This window comes from Canis lupus, chromosome 8 (assembly GCF_011100685.1).
Source record: "Canis lupus familiaris isolate Mischka breed German Shepherd chromosome 8, alternate assembly UU_Cfam_GSD_1.0, whole genome shotgun sequence".
In the NCBI taxonomy this organism is placed as follows: domain Eukaryota; kingdom Metazoa; phylum Chordata; class Mammalia; order Carnivora; family Canidae; genus Canis; species Canis lupus.
In genome coordinates, this window is record NC_049229.1 from 27,405,102 (window position 1) to 27,421,934 (window position 16,833).

General features: G+C 44.2%; 1 protein-coding gene across 16 annotated transcripts in view; it reads right to left on the reverse strand.

Annotated features, from left to right (window-relative positions):
- Positions 1-16,833, reverse strand: part of NIN (ninein) — a 98,439-nt gene that overhangs the window by 53,250 nt on the left and 28,356 nt on the right. For all 16 annotated transcript variants that reach the window (XR_005363243.1, XR_005363242.1, XM_038544678.1 and 13 more), the window contains one exon: positions 12,261-12,421. Coding sequence is in view for 14 of the 16 variants with exons in the window: in XM_038544678.1 (XP_038400606.1) it covers positions 12,261-12,421 (161 nt within the window). In the remaining 2 variants the exon portion in view is untranslated. The remainder of the gene's footprint in view (positions 1-12,260; positions 12,422-16,833) is intronic.

The following is a 16,833-nucleotide window of genomic DNA, read 5'->3' on the forward strand; positions in this document are numbered from 1 at the left end:
GGATCGAGTCCCACATCAGGCTCCCTGCACAGAGCCTGCCTCTCCCTCTGCCTGTGTCTCTGCCTCTTTCTCTGTGTCTCTCATGAATAAATAAATAAATAATCTTTAAAAAAAAAAAAAAAAAAAAAACGCTGTGAAAGTTACCTGAATGGGACCATCTTGCCCCTATTATGCTGTTACTACTGGGCCTTTTTCAAGTCATAGCATATATTTGTGGTCCGTGTACTACACAAAAGCACCCAGCCAAGGACACAAATTGGCACCAAACTCCAGCCCTTGCTTCACTGGCCAACCATAGCACAGATCTATTCCCAGTCAACGGCAACACATAGCTCCACAATGGCCTCTGGCTGGCCAGCGAGCTGCCTAATCACTCCTGTCAGAAGGTTCTACAACCATCGTAGGAAACCCTGTTGAGAAAAGGTGTATCTCCCTCTCAAAACCTGGCTGCTGTCTCAGAGATTTAACTTGATGGAATGAAGCTGCCTTTGATAACAAATACCTAGCCTTTTCTCTGGGATGGTTGAACTATTCAGGATGGTCTGATTTCTTGAGCTTCTAAATAAACTCAACAGGATAATTAGCCTGATTAACTTCAGTGTCCAAGAGCTTGGATCCCTCATGGCAGTGTGTCACCCAAAATCCTCAGCTTGAATGTTGACTTTCAGTATCTCATTCAAGCTGAGATGAGTTGAGGTCACCTACTTTCTTCCTCCCCATATGCACTTATGCTGGTCCTCTCCAATTAACTAAAGGACAACTGTCTACCAGGATTTCACAGTTCTATATTTTACTTAGAAAGATACTGAAGCTGCCACCAGAGAATTTCCCCAGTTCCGCTACACTATACTCCAACTCCAAAGTGACAATGCTGAAATGGATCATTCTTGCCGTGAAGACAACATTACAAGGCCATGACTCAAAATGCAGAAGTTCACTACAACTCCTTCAGGTAACAACTACAAGTCACTAATACACATGGTAGTTATGGAAACAGAATTAGGGACAGTGTGATGTTTGCTTGTTTGTGATTACAATGTTAGCAGTACACATTTCCTCATAAGATGTATTTCAAACCTGGTGGATATATGGGGCATAGTGGGGGTGGGGAAGGAGCAGTGGGGTAAAAAGTCCTCCATACATCTTACATTATTGTTTCTGGGCACAATTCAACTGTTTTCATAGGAAATGATTCAATCAATAAAGCTCCACTAATAAAAGCATCCTGCCTGTCTGTCCTGGCATATTTACTTCCTCACCCACAAAGCAAAGATTTAAATTATTATACTACTTTGGCACCCCAAATTGCAAAAATTCATTATTCAGCATGTAAGTTGGAAGCACCCTAAAATGGAATCCCTTAGTCCACCTAAAACAAATTAAATGGGTTTCTATGATCTAAGAACCATTGTTCAAAATAAAACCTACTAAATCATGAGCAGGGGATGAGTTTTAACAGTACAAGCAGACAGGAAAAAATAACAGGAGAATATATATCATCAGTGGACCCAAACAACAAAGGGAGCCCCCACTAGGAGACACAGATGGAAAAACATAAACACATACCTTCAAAAAACCCTTGGTAACAATTCCTAACATAATGAGGTATGTATACTGACAGAAAGGTTTATTTCTTACATTTGCTCACTTCTCAATTCATTTTAAAATAGTGAGCAATTACTTCAGAGGTACAAGAGGCTCCAACCTACTGTTTCAACTATCTCCTGAGTCTACAGGACTAGATGCTTATATCTGATTCACTTCTCAGGAAGTACTGCCCCATTGCCCTCCATCCCTGATTCCACCCCCCAACACCAACTAATAAGAGTGTGGGGACATGGGAGCCAGACACCCTTACTTACTGAATTTAGCCTAGACACATTTATGAATTGCTAAATTGCTTAGTTTCTCCATCTAAAAAATGGGAATAAAGTAAGACGTATTTTACCAAGCTGGGTAAAATGCTTAGAATCATGTGGCACATAATAAGCACTATAAGATCTTATTTTTACTGGGCATGTATTTATGCACCCTTCATTTCTTATTTTTGCAGATTTCATTTTTATTACCATGTTTAAACTTTAGGGCGTTCATTTGGGTGGCCCTGGGAAAGTATCAGTTATTCATACAAATTTGTAAGAACAGTGACAAGTCCAGCAGAATACAGACAGACAATTCACATAAAAGGCAACACAATAACAATATGGGGAAAGACTCATTTCAAAAGCAAAGTATAAATTAAAACCAAGGAATCACTTTGTTCCCCTTAGATTAGCAGTATGTAAAATAGGAGTCCTATTACCGTCAAGGTTATGATTTAAAATAGGTCTGTTTATATGTTACTGGTAGCGATGTGAATGGACATTACCCTTTTAGTAAAGAAAATTGCTTTGTCTCTGAAAGCCATAAAAATGTTCATGTTCTTTGACCCAATAATTCATATGATTTCCAATGACAGTAAAATCAAAGGAAAAATGCATATGCATAGATATGTACATTTAGCACTTTTTGTAAAAGTGCTGAAAACAATTTATTCAAAAATGGAGCACAAAGTACAACTATACATCATAACATAATCGTTAAAAGTATAATTATAAAACCACGTAAGAGATGGAAAAATATCTCATAAAATGTTAAATGAAAGACCATATCAAAAATGCCATCTACACCATGACTGCCGCTGGCAAAGATATTTATACAATTAGACAAAGACTGGAAGGAAATAGACATAATCAAAATCGAGGCATTTGGTTGAGGGAATGTGGGAAACAATTATATTTCCTTTGCTATTCTATATATTTATGCAATATAAACAAGTACAACCTCGATTATTGTTTTACCCACCTTGCCCTCATATTGTCACCAAATGGGGGCACCTGGGTGGCTCAGTTAGTTAAGCATCTGCCTTCTGCTCAGGTCATGATCTTGGGGTCCTGAGATCGAGCCCCCAAGTTGGGCTCCCCACTCAGTGGGGAAGGACCCCAGAAGAAGGACCTACTTCTCCCTCATCCTCTTCCTGCTGCTCCCCCTGCTTGTGCTCTAATAAATAAGTCTTAAAAAAAAATTCTCACCAAGTGAATTTCCTGTGACATGGGGGTGGGGAGAAAGGGAAGAACTCTCCCTTTGCTACACACCTCCCTGTGACATCGGCAGCACCCTCCAGCACTGTGACCTGCGACAGAGGAGTCTTCGCAGGAGGCCAGGTGCCCTTCAGGAGGGTGAGAGCTGCTGACGCCAGTGCCTCCCAGGCTTGGCAGAGGGTGGAAAGATCAGGGACACTGGCGCCCCGAATTGGGGTCTGAGACTGTGACATCCTGGAGGCGGCTTAACCCGGCGGCATCACGTACAGCACAGCCTTCTGAAGCCCAGGCAGCATGGGCAGCTTACACAATTTCACACGGACTCTGAGTAAGCCGTGGTGAACCTGTTAAAAAATGGCCAGGGGTGACAGTTTCACACACATTTCTCCCGTGGCCCGGTGTAAGAAACCTAGATCCAGCTAGAACCTGCTTGAAGCAGCAAGCTTATACTGAACAGCTAGATTTTCACTCCAAGACCATTTCAGTTGGAGATGGAGTCTGCTCCCCAGAAACAAGGGCTGTGCTTCTCCCCAGTCTCCACCAAGGGTCTGTTCCTTTAATAAGGGGGAGGCAAGCACGCTGCAGCTGAATGTTTGTTATTAAATTGCAATTTTAAGGATGGGGCGGTAGGAGGGGAGATTCAGCTCATTCATAGCTCATTTTTATTCCCACTGCCTGGAGCCAGTAGTTCCAATTAAAAAGAAGGGGGAGAGGGAGGGGGACGTCAGGTTAGAAGGTTGTGGGGATTAGATCATTCGCCCACTAGAGCAACGCCAATAAAAAGAGGCATCATTCTGGAACAGGGTCTTTTAATTGCTGCCGGTTTACCCAGGGCAGTGAAAGGCTGGCAGGTGGCCTCGAGGCACAGATCAGCCGTGAGCATCGGAAGGCAGAGAATCCCAAAGATCTCCGGAAAAGTCGGGGAAGAAAGGAGGGACAATTGCTGGCCTGTGTTCTCAAGACTAATTCATGAGAACGGATTTTTAATTCTTCCCCTGAAATCTTCTGTCACCTCGCACGGGAGAAATGGATATTAGTAAATGTTTTAAAATCATTCAGTGGTATTCAGCTACTGTGGACTCTCAAGGCAGAACGACAGAGGGCGTGAGCACAAGGGCTGAGCAGAGGGACGGGGCCAAGTCTGGCCCGGCCACACTACAGGACCCCGGGCACCTTCCTTCATCCACAGAGGGGATGAGCCACCCGGCGCCGCGCCGACGTGGAGGGACACCCCCGGGACTTAGGAACTGTCAGCCACTGTCATTAGTTCAGCCAGAACGATGAGGTGGTTAAGGACTCGGGCTCCAGAGCTGGGCCCCCAGAGGTCAATTTCAGCTCCACCACCCACTTGCTGCTCGACCTCGGACACGTTCCTTAACTCGGGGCCTGCCTCGGTTACCTCAGGGGGAACAGTAGCAACGCCCGCCTCCGAAGGTGTGCAATGTGGGATGCACTTCAAACGGTGCCTGCTGCCGATGGAGAGCTAAACGTCTGTCAGTAAGTAGATGTTCCGGTCACTACTATTATCTGGGTGTCCAAAATTAGGCCAAGGGCAGAGAAAAGAAACAGCAGATAGACCAGCGTCGGCTTTAGGAGCAAACCCAGAAGACGCTCTGTAGAAGCTACAGCTTTGAACCCGGCCGCCGTGAGGGAGCCGTCGCCTTCCGACTCCACTCAGGAGCGGCGCCTCCCGGGGCGGCCTCCCCGAGGTCGGCGGGGTGCCCTGGGCGGCCGCAGCTGGCAGGGGCCGCGCGTGCTGCTGGCCAACAGCCCCAGCGAGAGCAGACGGAGGGGACGGGGTCAGGGGCGGCCTGGCCCCGAAATGCTGCTACAGAAGGCAGCCCCCAGCCCCCTCAGGCAGACAAAGGGGCCCGCACCCGCCGTGGGCTGTGCCTCTCAATGTCACGCGGGCCACTGTGGCCAGTGCTCTAGCTGCCCTAGAGCCGACAAGGGTGCCCCGCACACGTGGGCCACACCAGCAACACCGCTTTCAGGAATGCTTTCTTTGCAGGGCCACCTGCTTTGCCGGACTGCAGAGCAGATGGCCCGAGGCTCGCGGTCCCGGGCTTGCAGCCTGCAGGTCTGCCGAGGCCCCCGCCCACAATAGCCCAGGCCCGGCCCCCAGCAGCCATCTGCTCCAGGACAGACCTTGAGCCCTGCTGAATGTATGGCTAATTAAAACGATTATGGGGGCACACACGGGGTTATTCTTTCCCAGCAGAGGTTGCTGAACTGAACTCAGCAGCCTTAAGCAGATGTTTGGGTTTTTCTTTTTCTTTTTTTTTTTTTTTTTTGGAAGGGGAAAGCCTTGCAAGCCCAGAGAGCAGAGGAAGGAAATTTGCTGGGATAACAACGCTCCCCAAACAAACTGAGCAGCAGCGTCCATTTTACGAGAGTAGCACACTCAGCTAAGCACAGGAAGTCTCTGGAAAAAACAGTGATCGGTTTAGAAGAGTGCCTGTAACCAGAACTTGAAGACTTTGAAAAACATGGCATCTATGGCATATCCAATAGTCCCAAATAGCTACAAAGCCCTTGCTCTGAGCCAGGTCCTGGAAGCCGCACTTCCTGGGACTTCATTTCTGCCACCCTGCCTTGAAGGCAAAACGGGCAGCAGAGGGCCTGACTGCCCAGCTCCCAATGTCTCCTCTCCGAACCCAGGGACAAGCTGCTCAGTTTGCAGGGCGATCATGACCAGAAAGCGAATCAGTTCCTTTATCTTTAAAAGCCATTAAAAGCTACAAGTACTGGGGACAACAGGAGTTACTGTATGATTTTTAAGTGCACACACATTTAGGAGAGCCCTGCTACATTGCCAGGAAGCCTTCGGTACTGCCAATGTGGAGAAATGCTGAATTTAAAAAGACTTTGAGCCTTAAGCCTCTTCCTTTACCAAGGCTGGGGAGTGTTCTCGGTTCATTGGATTTTTAAAGTCCCTAAAGGAAAGGGCTCTTTTCATATATCTGCTCATGGTATCTTATTCATCAGAGCTGCTTCCGGTGGAGAGTGAACCCTGTTTTTCCATTTGGAAAATATACTTAATGGCATAGCTGGAAAATGTTACTATTACCATTAAAATTAACTTGTTAATATTTTGTTGTCGGTTTTATTTTCTAGCTAGAAAATAATTACTGGAAGTTGTTGACCTGGAAGGAGGTGGGGGTGGGGGCTGGACGCCAAGGGAATTCCCTCTGGGATCAAGTCAGGAAGACTTTACCAGAACAGCAAAGCCTCAAAGTCTGCGTGAGAATGAGAGCTACCTTATTAGCTCTGAAGGGACTTCTTTATATCACTTTCAAGTGGTCTACAATCGCATCTTGAATGAGTGTTTCACCTCTGGGAATAGCCAAAGGATCTAATAGACTTAAGAAAAAGAAAGGGAAATGCTGGAATTCCATTAAAAAAAAAAAAAAGCTATCCTGATGATGTCATATCGTTTGATGGAAATAGATGGCACATCAGTAATGACACCGCTTACTTTGTCAAGAACTAGAACCAGAGAATCTGATGAGAGGAACGGGAAAATAGGTACATTTCAACTATGGAAGTTCTTAGCAGAACTTCGCTCAGTTATTAAGAAGTTTGCTCCAGCATCAAATATTCCCTCTATGCAATATAAATGAATAATTCACGAAGGTTAATTGCAAAGTTACACATATAGGAAAATGAACGTAAGGGGACCAGAAGTCAGTTTCCCACGGCTTGAAGAAGTGTGATTTTACATGAGGTAGTAAAACCAGTTTTGGGGGGGTGGTCTGTTCATTTTTAGTTCTTAAACCACCACCACCACCACCACCACCACCACTCCACACCCCCCACCGTGACACGGAGCTGTGATTTGCTCCTCTGTTGTCAAGCAAATGAAACAACCAGCTTCAACTTTTCTCCCAGGTCCTCACTTAAACTGTCTGGTTTTGGCTTACACTACTATTGTCTGTAGTTGAAGAAATAATTGTTTGAAGCCTCCTGCTCTCGATAATGATCTTACTAGACCTGATACATTCTCTCTGGAGGAAAACAGTTAACAAGGTGTCCCCTGTTTTCAACGAGGGCAGAAAGCAAAGTGGCCCTGCCCCAATTATATTCGCTAAACAACCTCTCCTACCAGGTGTGAGTTAACACAGAATAGAACTGGGCATTAGTTTGGTTTCTCACCCCCCCCCCATCCACTTATCCTTAGAAAAAAGCACAAAATTAAAATTCAATGTCAGTTCAGTAGCCATTGCAGGTATGTGTAGAAAAAGGGAGGGAGGTACTCTTTGGAACCTAAAATCTCACTTCTGTTTCTTAACCACGTAAAGCAAAATAACCACCAGAACATTCTCATTCATCACACCTTATGCTGGAATCAAGAATGTGCCCTTTGTTGGTCTGGATTAATTCAGAATAGAATGTCCAACTAAACTGCCTTGAGTGAAAATGATCTCATTTAAAAAAAAAAAAAAAAGAAGAAAGAAAAATCACCACTTTCCTTTCTGTGTCACCTGAGATGAGAGGTCGGACTCCCAAGGGAATCCATTCGTTGGATAAACACACTACATTGGAAGGTGAATGCACATTTCAGCCTCATGGTGGAAATTACTTGTCACTGGTGAATTAGCACATTCTGCTTCAGGGTTTCCAAATGAAATTCTGAAATACACATTTTAGTGCTGAAAATTTAGAAAGAATACAGTGGTCTTTCCCTATGTGATCGCTTTATGGCCTTGTGAACTAGACGCATAGGGGAGGCATGCTTAATAGCTAGGTTAGAGATTGGCTACTTCAGCAGGAAAGAATCAAATTGTCGGAATAAAGGTGGACTGAGAGGACTAAAATGTGTACAGTTTTTATTAGCTCAATATATACGAACTGAAACAAAAGTCCAACACAATCAAAAGCACCTGATAACAAGGTTTATTCTCATACATCCCATTCAGAGGATGAGGTCAAGGTGGTGGAGCATTTGGTAGCCCCTAACAACCACATGCATTCTCACCCAAGGCGTTCCATCACAGTGATGTACCATGAATGGTCATGAGAGGGATTCCAGGTCACGGTAATAAAGGAAGCCAGAAGCTTCCCATGGGACTTAGAGTAAAAATAAATTTAGGGGGAGCCTAGGTGGCTCAGTCAGTTATGCGTCTGCCTGCCCAGGTCATGATCCCAGCGTCCTGGGATGGAGCCCCACATTGGGCTCCCTGCTCAGGGGGAGTCTGCTTCTCCCTCTCCCCCTGCTTGTACTCTCTCGCTTGCGTGCTCTCTAATAAATAATTTTTTAAAATAAATATATAAATTTAGTTGCTTGAAAGCAAACTTTACAATAATAGCATCACCCTCATTTGTCTGCACTACTATGTTTTCCTGGGTGGAGTTGCAGAGGTACAACTCCTGAGCATTATCTGTAATTTTGGTTGTACATATGGGAGAAGGTTTCCCAAATAAAGATGTTAGAAAAACTGTTGTGAGCCACTAACTCAGGAGCACAGGCTTGAATTGTCAATCCACAGCAATTCCCCTATTATGGAATAACCCTAGAAGGAAGGGGAGGGGTATTGTTTTATCCCTTCAGGTAACTGCTCACTTGTCTCTATAGGATCGGTTCCTAGAAGGAAGCAAGGTATCCTGAGGACACCATTCCATTGCCCATCCCTCTCCAAGTACTCACATAAATAAAATAATAGTTCATCTTAGAGCAAAAATTGGTCTGTTGGGTAGCAACAGGCAGGATTCCACCCCATGTAACTTTTGACACAAGTTCAGGTCCTTTCATCATCATCCAAAAAATTCTCAAGTCTCTTTAGGAAAAATCAGGCATGTCTGAGAGCAGCAGAGACTGTAGTCTGAAGGCAAACTAGGATTCTCACCTTTCCCTGAGCCAGGACCCAACAGCTGAAGGAAACCCACAGTCAAAACCACGAAGGCCCATTTCCGGCTCCCCATCTGTCTACTCTTAATGAATTATTCACTCACGTCAAGAGACACCCATCCCCACTTTCCTCCTTCAGTGCTCAGTAGCATTGAGATGAAGGAAGAACACTGGTAACAAATATACTCAGGAAATAAATTTTTAACACCCAAGGGCAGGAGACAAACGGCCTCAGGCAACCAAAAGGGGTGGGGGAAGCCAATGGAAGAGTAAAGAACTCCTGACAGATGCTTAACTGCTTATAAGTTAAGAATAAATAAACTCCACAGGTTATTAAGAATGTTCTCCTCCCTATCGTTCCCACATGGAGACAACTCTAGAATAAGATTACCAGGCACTCTATGGGAGCACCTGGGTGGCTCAGTGGTTAAGCGTCTGCCTTTGGCTCAGGGCATGATCCCAAGCGCCTGGGATCAAGTCCTGCATCAGGCTACCCAAAGGGAGCCTGTTTCTCCTTCTGCCTGTGTCTCTGCCTCTCTGTATCTCTCATGAATAAATAAATGAAATCTTAAAAAAAAAAAAAAAAAGGAAGATTACCAGGCACTCTGAAGACAAAGGTATTTCTGGTGCAAGCTGCCCAGAACATGAATTTCTATTGGCCAACTGAGTGGTCCTAAATTGCTGAGGCTCCTGTGGAAACTGGTCAAGAAAGGGATGCTGTTTTGACACAACAGTGTGCTGTAAGACTGACATCCCAAGGAAACTATGTCACTGGACTGTAGATATCTGTGAAGGCAGCGAGCGTGACCTAGGAGCATGGCTGTGACACAAAGTCTGGACGGGCCCTCTCTTGTCGACAACAGGGATTTCAAACATGTCACATGTGAAGCTATTGATTTTTTTTAAAGTGATGAATCCCTTTGAAAACTGGCAGGGTCAATTCAGCTCACCTAACACTTCATTTTTAGGCAAGAAAGCATCTGGGTGAGCTTTGGTTTGAGTCCACCCTGGACAGAACAGACTCGCAAAGTCGGGGCAGTAGGGGGTCCTCAAGGAGAACTGACATGGAAGAGAAAGGACCCTTCCAGGCCTTTATTTGCTATTCTATTGAGAGAGGTTGTTGATCACTAAAGCTTCTATATACAGTGTCAGAAGGTCTCACCGAAGAGGTTCTGAAAGATTAAGGGAAGCTGAAGTACATAGGGGGCTGGAGGGGAGGTGGTGGTGGTGGTGTGTGAAATGGTTTTCCTGGCATGCCCTTCTACTAAGACACAGCAGCAAGATTTTGCCCAAACTCTGGCCTCTTTATTTATACATTAGCCCAAAGTCTCACTTTTTTTTTTTTAAGACTTTATTCATGAGAGACAGAAAGAGAGGCAAAGACATAGGCAGAGGGATAAGCAGTCTCCCCGTGGAGAGCTTGATGCAAGATTTGATCCCAGGACCACCATCTGAGTCAAAGGCAGACACCCAATGACTGAGCCACCCAGATATCCCAAAGTCTCAGTTTTAAACAGTAAATCTCACTGGAAGTTGGTAGGTAAGATAAATCAAGAGTATAAGAAAAATAAGCTGCCAGCAACAAAATCAGTTCTGCCCAAGAACTTTCTGGATGTCTCCAGGTAGTAACTAGAAACTATCTCACCAAAAACTAAGTCGTCGTTTTATTTCTTAGCACCAAATAATAATGCCTCAGGCACTGAAAGTAGTTGGGAGAAAGGAGATATTAGACTTAAACGTGTTTTCCAAATAACAAAAGCTTACCACTCTAAAGTGTTGAGACACATTTTAACCATTTTTCCCCCTTAGGGAAGTGTCTCAGGTACATCCCATACTACACAGGGTCATGGAACAGACTTTATGTAATCAAATGATACTCTTCCCGACAGAAAGGTAAATCTGAACACAGCAAGAACTGAAATATCTTTGAAATGGGATATGCAAAATTTTTGTGCATGTGAGTACATGGGTTTTACTGGGGAAATCTAAATCCTCACAGGGACCTGAGATAGAGTCTGAAACTGACTGAACCCAAGCAGGGGAGTAGCCTCTGCTCCACACCAACTGGCCCCAATGCCATGATGTACCAGGCAGTGTTGTCATCTTTGCTTCTTGTGGCTTCTTCTGTCACTTCTCACCCATGCGACTCTTACACCATTTGGGGGGTTTCTAACTTTCTTCTCTAGCTGTTTCTTCCTCTCTTCTCACTCCCATGTCTGCCACTGTTCTCTCTCCTCTGGTGTGAGGACGGGTATTCCTTATCTTTAAAACAATGGTGCAAACTTCTTGGGATTGGCAGGCTGGTCCTGTGTCTTCTAGATTGCAGTACTATGGCTGGTTTCCTTTCTGTTCAGCATCTGGGCTCTTTTCAGTTAACTGTGGGTTTGTGGGCATTCTGGAAAGCTGAAGAGGCTGGATGTCTGACTGCTGGGGACATTATTGGAGCAAGTTTCCTGTGGACTTTAAAGAGCTGACCATAGGCATTAGACAGCAGTGAGCACATGTGCACACGTGCATACACACATACCTCCATCAACCCACAATCGACAGCTACTGAGAAAGTTGAGGCGCTTTGTCTTTTTTCCAGCTTATGTTAATATTTGAAATATTTGCATCCCCAGTCTGAGCTGGGATTTGCTAGAAATACTTAGAACTTGCTCAGCATGGCATTTTCAATCATGTTCTGTAAATGGCATGCTGGTAAATGAGCCGTAAGAAAAGAATAAAGAAAATGTTAGTGCTTCTCCTTTACTGGTAGATTGTGGTGTTGTGTGTACAAGGGAGATGAGGGAAGCTCGTGAATTCGACTACCAGGCATGCCTGGGTGCCACACTCCCAGGGAGGAGAGCCGTGGCGACTGCCGAGGCCACAGAACCAAGTCTGAAAGCTGCTTTCTCCCACCATGAGAGATAAGGCGCGGCTCTCAAGAAGATAAGCGCACCGCCTTCCTTTCCCTACCTGCCACGGATGCTGGCTTACAGATTGTGCACCAGGGGGTCAGCTTTTTACACAACTAAAGATGACAGTGCCCTGAGGAGTGCTGCAAGTGGCAGACTCCAGATAAGGTGAAAGGATCTGAATTATAAGATATATCAACATAAAGCTTGCACAAAAATGTCAGCTCTCCGGAAGCTGAAACAGAGAGGAAAACATTCAAACAACAGAAAAATTAGCCATATATACCCCCAAAGGCAAGTGGTAAGATTAGCAAGTAGCTGGTAACTGAGAAAAGCCATAAACCCCTGAGTTCTCCTGTCCCTGCCCCACACATGTGGGCAGGTGTGAGTCTCCACACCTCTGGTCCAGATGGGTGTGTCCATCCAATTCCTTACCTCACCGCGGTCACTGGCTGGGGCGTGTGAGGGCCGTGCTTCTTCATCTAGTGGCTCGATCTCTGCAAACTCTTCAACAGATTCTTGAAACTCCGGTAAAGACCTTCGTCCATAACGCTTCCCACCTTTAACATATTTGGGCTGAGCTTCTAGTGAGCAGTCTAGGCAGGGAGACAAGAGTTGAGGCCACATTATATGACAATCTCAGCCCTTGGCTGACACTCACAGCTGTCAGGCACAGCCTCTTATACTCGCCCCAAAATAAACCACCACTGTTAGCCAGTTGTGCTGGATGTGGGCGTATAGATGAGCCACCAGGTCAGATTCTAATTCTGAATGATTGACAGCACCCCAAGCACATCTCTGCATACAATGGGAGACAGGCAATACCAGCAAGGAAGAGTGTCTGACTTAGAGTGCAGAACTGAGATCAGGATAAAGTGAGGAGTCACATTTGTTCTTCTGTTTATGAAACTGGTATCTTGCAGAGAAAGGAAAAGGGAGAGACACATTGGAGGAAGTCTTGGAAAATAATGAAAAACCAAACACCATATCAGCCCTATTCGTATTTCCACACCCCTCTTGTACCTCAGTGACTCCTTTGTTAACCCTCCCACCTTCTGATCTAGCAGACAAGCAGGATGACAGAACAAAGAAACTGACACAGTGGATCCTGATAAATTAATGACAGCCCATCGCTTACATGAAATCTGGCATCAAGATCTCACTATAAAATTAAAAGCTGTGGAATAAAATAGTAAGTGCACAACTGTATAAAGAAAAACAGTATATTATGTTTTATTCTCGTCATGAGCTACGGTGTTGTATGAAATAAAAAGGAATATGCAAGAGGGGAGAGTCATTTCTTGACCTTAAAGGACCTCAGCATTCTGATGTAACATGTTGAGTGCAACATTCACCACCTTCACCAATGCTGCTACCACATTGCTGCCACCATCGCCACCACCACCACCATTAAAGCAATAAATACTTCACTCTATGCAGATGTCAGCTTAGATATATTTTTTTAGCACCTTCCACAGAATTAGGAGCAGAAAATATTCTATTAACATACCAAAGATTGGCAATACTTTGATTTCGGTTCTTAACATCCATCCACAAGAGCCTAGTGTCTCTCAAGAGAACATAGTGTGGGTTCTGTTTGAACATGACAGTCTTAACAAGATGTCTCAACTCAGACATGTAGATTTTCAGACAAGGTATGTACACACATCATCAACACAAGGGTGGTTGATGAAATAAGAACTAAAAGAATGAAACCTCCTTTACCACCATGGAAACCACATTAGGCGTTAGCCATCACTTTGTAGCTTCCCTGGAGGACCAGTGATCCTGTTTGATTAACTCTGCCCTTCCCCGCGCCCCCCCTGCCCTTCCTCTGGTATAAGCTCAGATTTCACAGATGTGGTCAAAAGCATTCTGAAAATGCTCAGCAAAGCTCAGAGTGAAGTATTTATGCTTGCTCTATAATTTCTAGTGATATTTATATCCAGCTTTTTAAAAGTCCCAGCCAAGTCATTTTATTCCGGTTGAGCAGTTCTCTTGCAGGAAGGGTTTTTAAGCATACACAATTTATACTGAAAATCACATGCATATTTGAAGGTACCTTTCTTCAGAAGAGAGTGTGTCAGCCTGTGAGTATTCAGGAGCGGCCCAGACACCCGAGCTACTTGTTGGCAGCTGACACCCACAGATGCTAGTCAGATAAGAGGCAATGCAGAACCATCCTTAATTTATTACACATTCTTAAAGTTTACTGGCAGACAACAAGATACACCATTAGTTGATGATGGGGGTGTGGGTTTGGAAAAATGGAACATGACATTTTCCCAGAGTGAGAACAGTTGTGGTCTGGGGATGGAAGTGGCAAAGGAGCTCTTACTGCATGCTGCGCTTTTACAGCGGAAGACAGTAGTGGGACAGAGCATCCAGCTTAAAACAACTATTGTAATTTACTCCGAAACCCACCTGTGGGTGAAATGATTCCCTAGTTATTTACCACTACCTCATGCCATGCAGGGAGCCGAGGTGAATTTTAATAAGAGACAGAAGGTAATAGATTGTGAGCCATTAGGAGGGACCCTGTGAAATTTGGATCTACTTTGACTTATGTTTGCATTGCCAAGAATTTTTAAATTTTTTATTTACTTTATATTTTATTACTATAATTAATTTGAACAAACTTTAAGTTAGTATCTTTGACAGAATTTAAGTACATCATCACAAAGTCAATTTCTAGAGAAATCTATTAAACCGTAAACTCTTTTTTGGAATAAAGACATTAGCATACACAAAAGAAAGATGGGATGTTAATGTTATCTCATACCAAATTTCCCAAACCATCTATGTGACCAATAAAGAATTAGACTAATCAAACCAATTATAGTTACTTCTTTGACTTATATACTCACCTATCTCTCTCCTATTTAGAACATGAGTGTCACTGTATTTACATGATAAGAAGTGAATAAAATAGCAAAAGTAAGGATGTCCAGAGAGAATACTCATGGTCAGCAGTCCATGTGTTAAACATTTGAAAACCATGTTTCTTTCAATCAGTCTCAACCAGGCCTTTAAAAGACCACAGTAGCAGTCCACCAAATGAATCTTCAGACACCCTTACATGTATTTTATGAGTGCATCCAGATGTAACTTACACATTTCAGGGTTTCATCATGGAACAATTATGCCGGATAATATGGTGTTGATTTACTTAGAAATGAAATTGTTTGCGTCACATAGCTTTCTTTAACGTAAGTGTAAGTAACTGCTCCAATCATGTGCTCCAAGGAGGAAGATGAAAATGCCAGGAAACAAACAATATAGAAAGGATAGCCAAACTTTCAATGTTTTATTTCCTTGAACATTTATTTATGATTCTATCTGGACTGCCAAGCTTCAGAGTCATTTTTGTTTCTTTCAATTTTCTATTTCTCCTATTTGACAAAAATAAAAATGGGCTTTGAAGGAAAGAGGACAAGCCCAGCTTGCACTTGCCTAGAGTCTCGGACCCCATCCTCGGAGAATTTGTTATGAAATACACCAGTCACAGTAAGATGGCTTTGAAGCAGTCCTACATGACTTAGTTTAGATGATCTGAGTCTTATTCCATAAACTAAACATTTGATTATGAGTAGGAGAAAACAGAAAAATCTGGATTCACTCCCCTAAAGACTGCTGAGAAATATGGAAGCAACTAACAGTCTCTACAGAGCAGATGGGGGAAAAAAAATCTACCTGGGGAATTCAAAAGAGATACCATTTCTCCCAGCTTTAGAAATTAAAATCTGTAAGCTCAGACACCACATTCTTTACTCCTTATCTTGTCTGTCCCAAGAAGAGAAACTCCAGACCTGTGATAATGTCCACCTTCCAGAATCAGGATGAACCACCATGCATATATAAGATTTATGACCAGAAGGTCTTGCACTTATAATAAAAGGAAAACTGAAATGCAGTCCAGTGAGAATGACCACTCAGGGGAGAAGGCAGCTGCAGGCAGGGAAAACCAGATACCCACCTGCCCACCCCTCTGGACTCCCTCCCTGGCTCAACTCTAGCGAGCAGTACAGAGTATGTCATCCTCCCCCTCGGACTGAGTACAGCCTGCTGGAGCTAGGTCTCCACTTGCAACCTCTGCTCTCCAAAGGGTAAAACAATGAGAATCCCAGAGGAAGCTAAAATAGTTACGGGAAAGCCTAGGCATCATTTATTCATTCAATGAACAGGAAGTTAAAGGAGAGTTTCAAAGATACACTCCAGTATCAGGTAGATTCATTTAACTTCTATTTACTGAACACCTGCCACGGACAAAGTATTATACTGTACCTGTTGAGGGACAAGATGGATATTTTATCACTTTTCGATTTAAACCTCCCTGTTCCCAAAATTGACCTGAGGATATTTCCAGGATGAAGAAGAAAGCTTTGCCTTTTTGGTGCTGATATTCTTTTTTTTTTTTTTTTTTTTTAAGATTTTATTTATTTATTTATTCATGAGAGAGAGAGAGAGAGAGAGAGGCAGAGACACAGGCAGAGGGAGAAGGAGGCTCCATGCAGGGAGTCCGACATGGGACTCGATCCCAGGACTCCAGGATCACACCCTGGGCTGAAGGCGGCGCTAAGCCACTGAGTCACCCGGGCTGCCCTTTGATGCTGATCTTCTTTTTTTGAAATTGTTTGTACAGACCCTTGCTTTCTCCTTCCCTTCTTGCCTCATTCAGTTATCCTGGACAATCATCCCCTGGGACACCAGCCCCTTCCAAAGCCAAAGGCCCTCAGCACAGAGTAATGCCAGTCTGAGGCCCTCCATAATACATTTCTGCTGAGCTCATGGGATTCCTGAAACTCATTTAAAACTAAGGAATCAAAAATGAAGCACAGGCAAGCCTCAGGACGGGCAGCCCCAAGAAGCTTCCCTGGGAAAGAGCTGTCAGGCAGCAAATGAGCACCACCCAGCCCCATGGCACATCCCCACCTCCTTGCCTCCTGTGAATACCCTCACATGCGGATTACACAGAGCACAACCCCATACCTGGTATTAGATAAGAGAA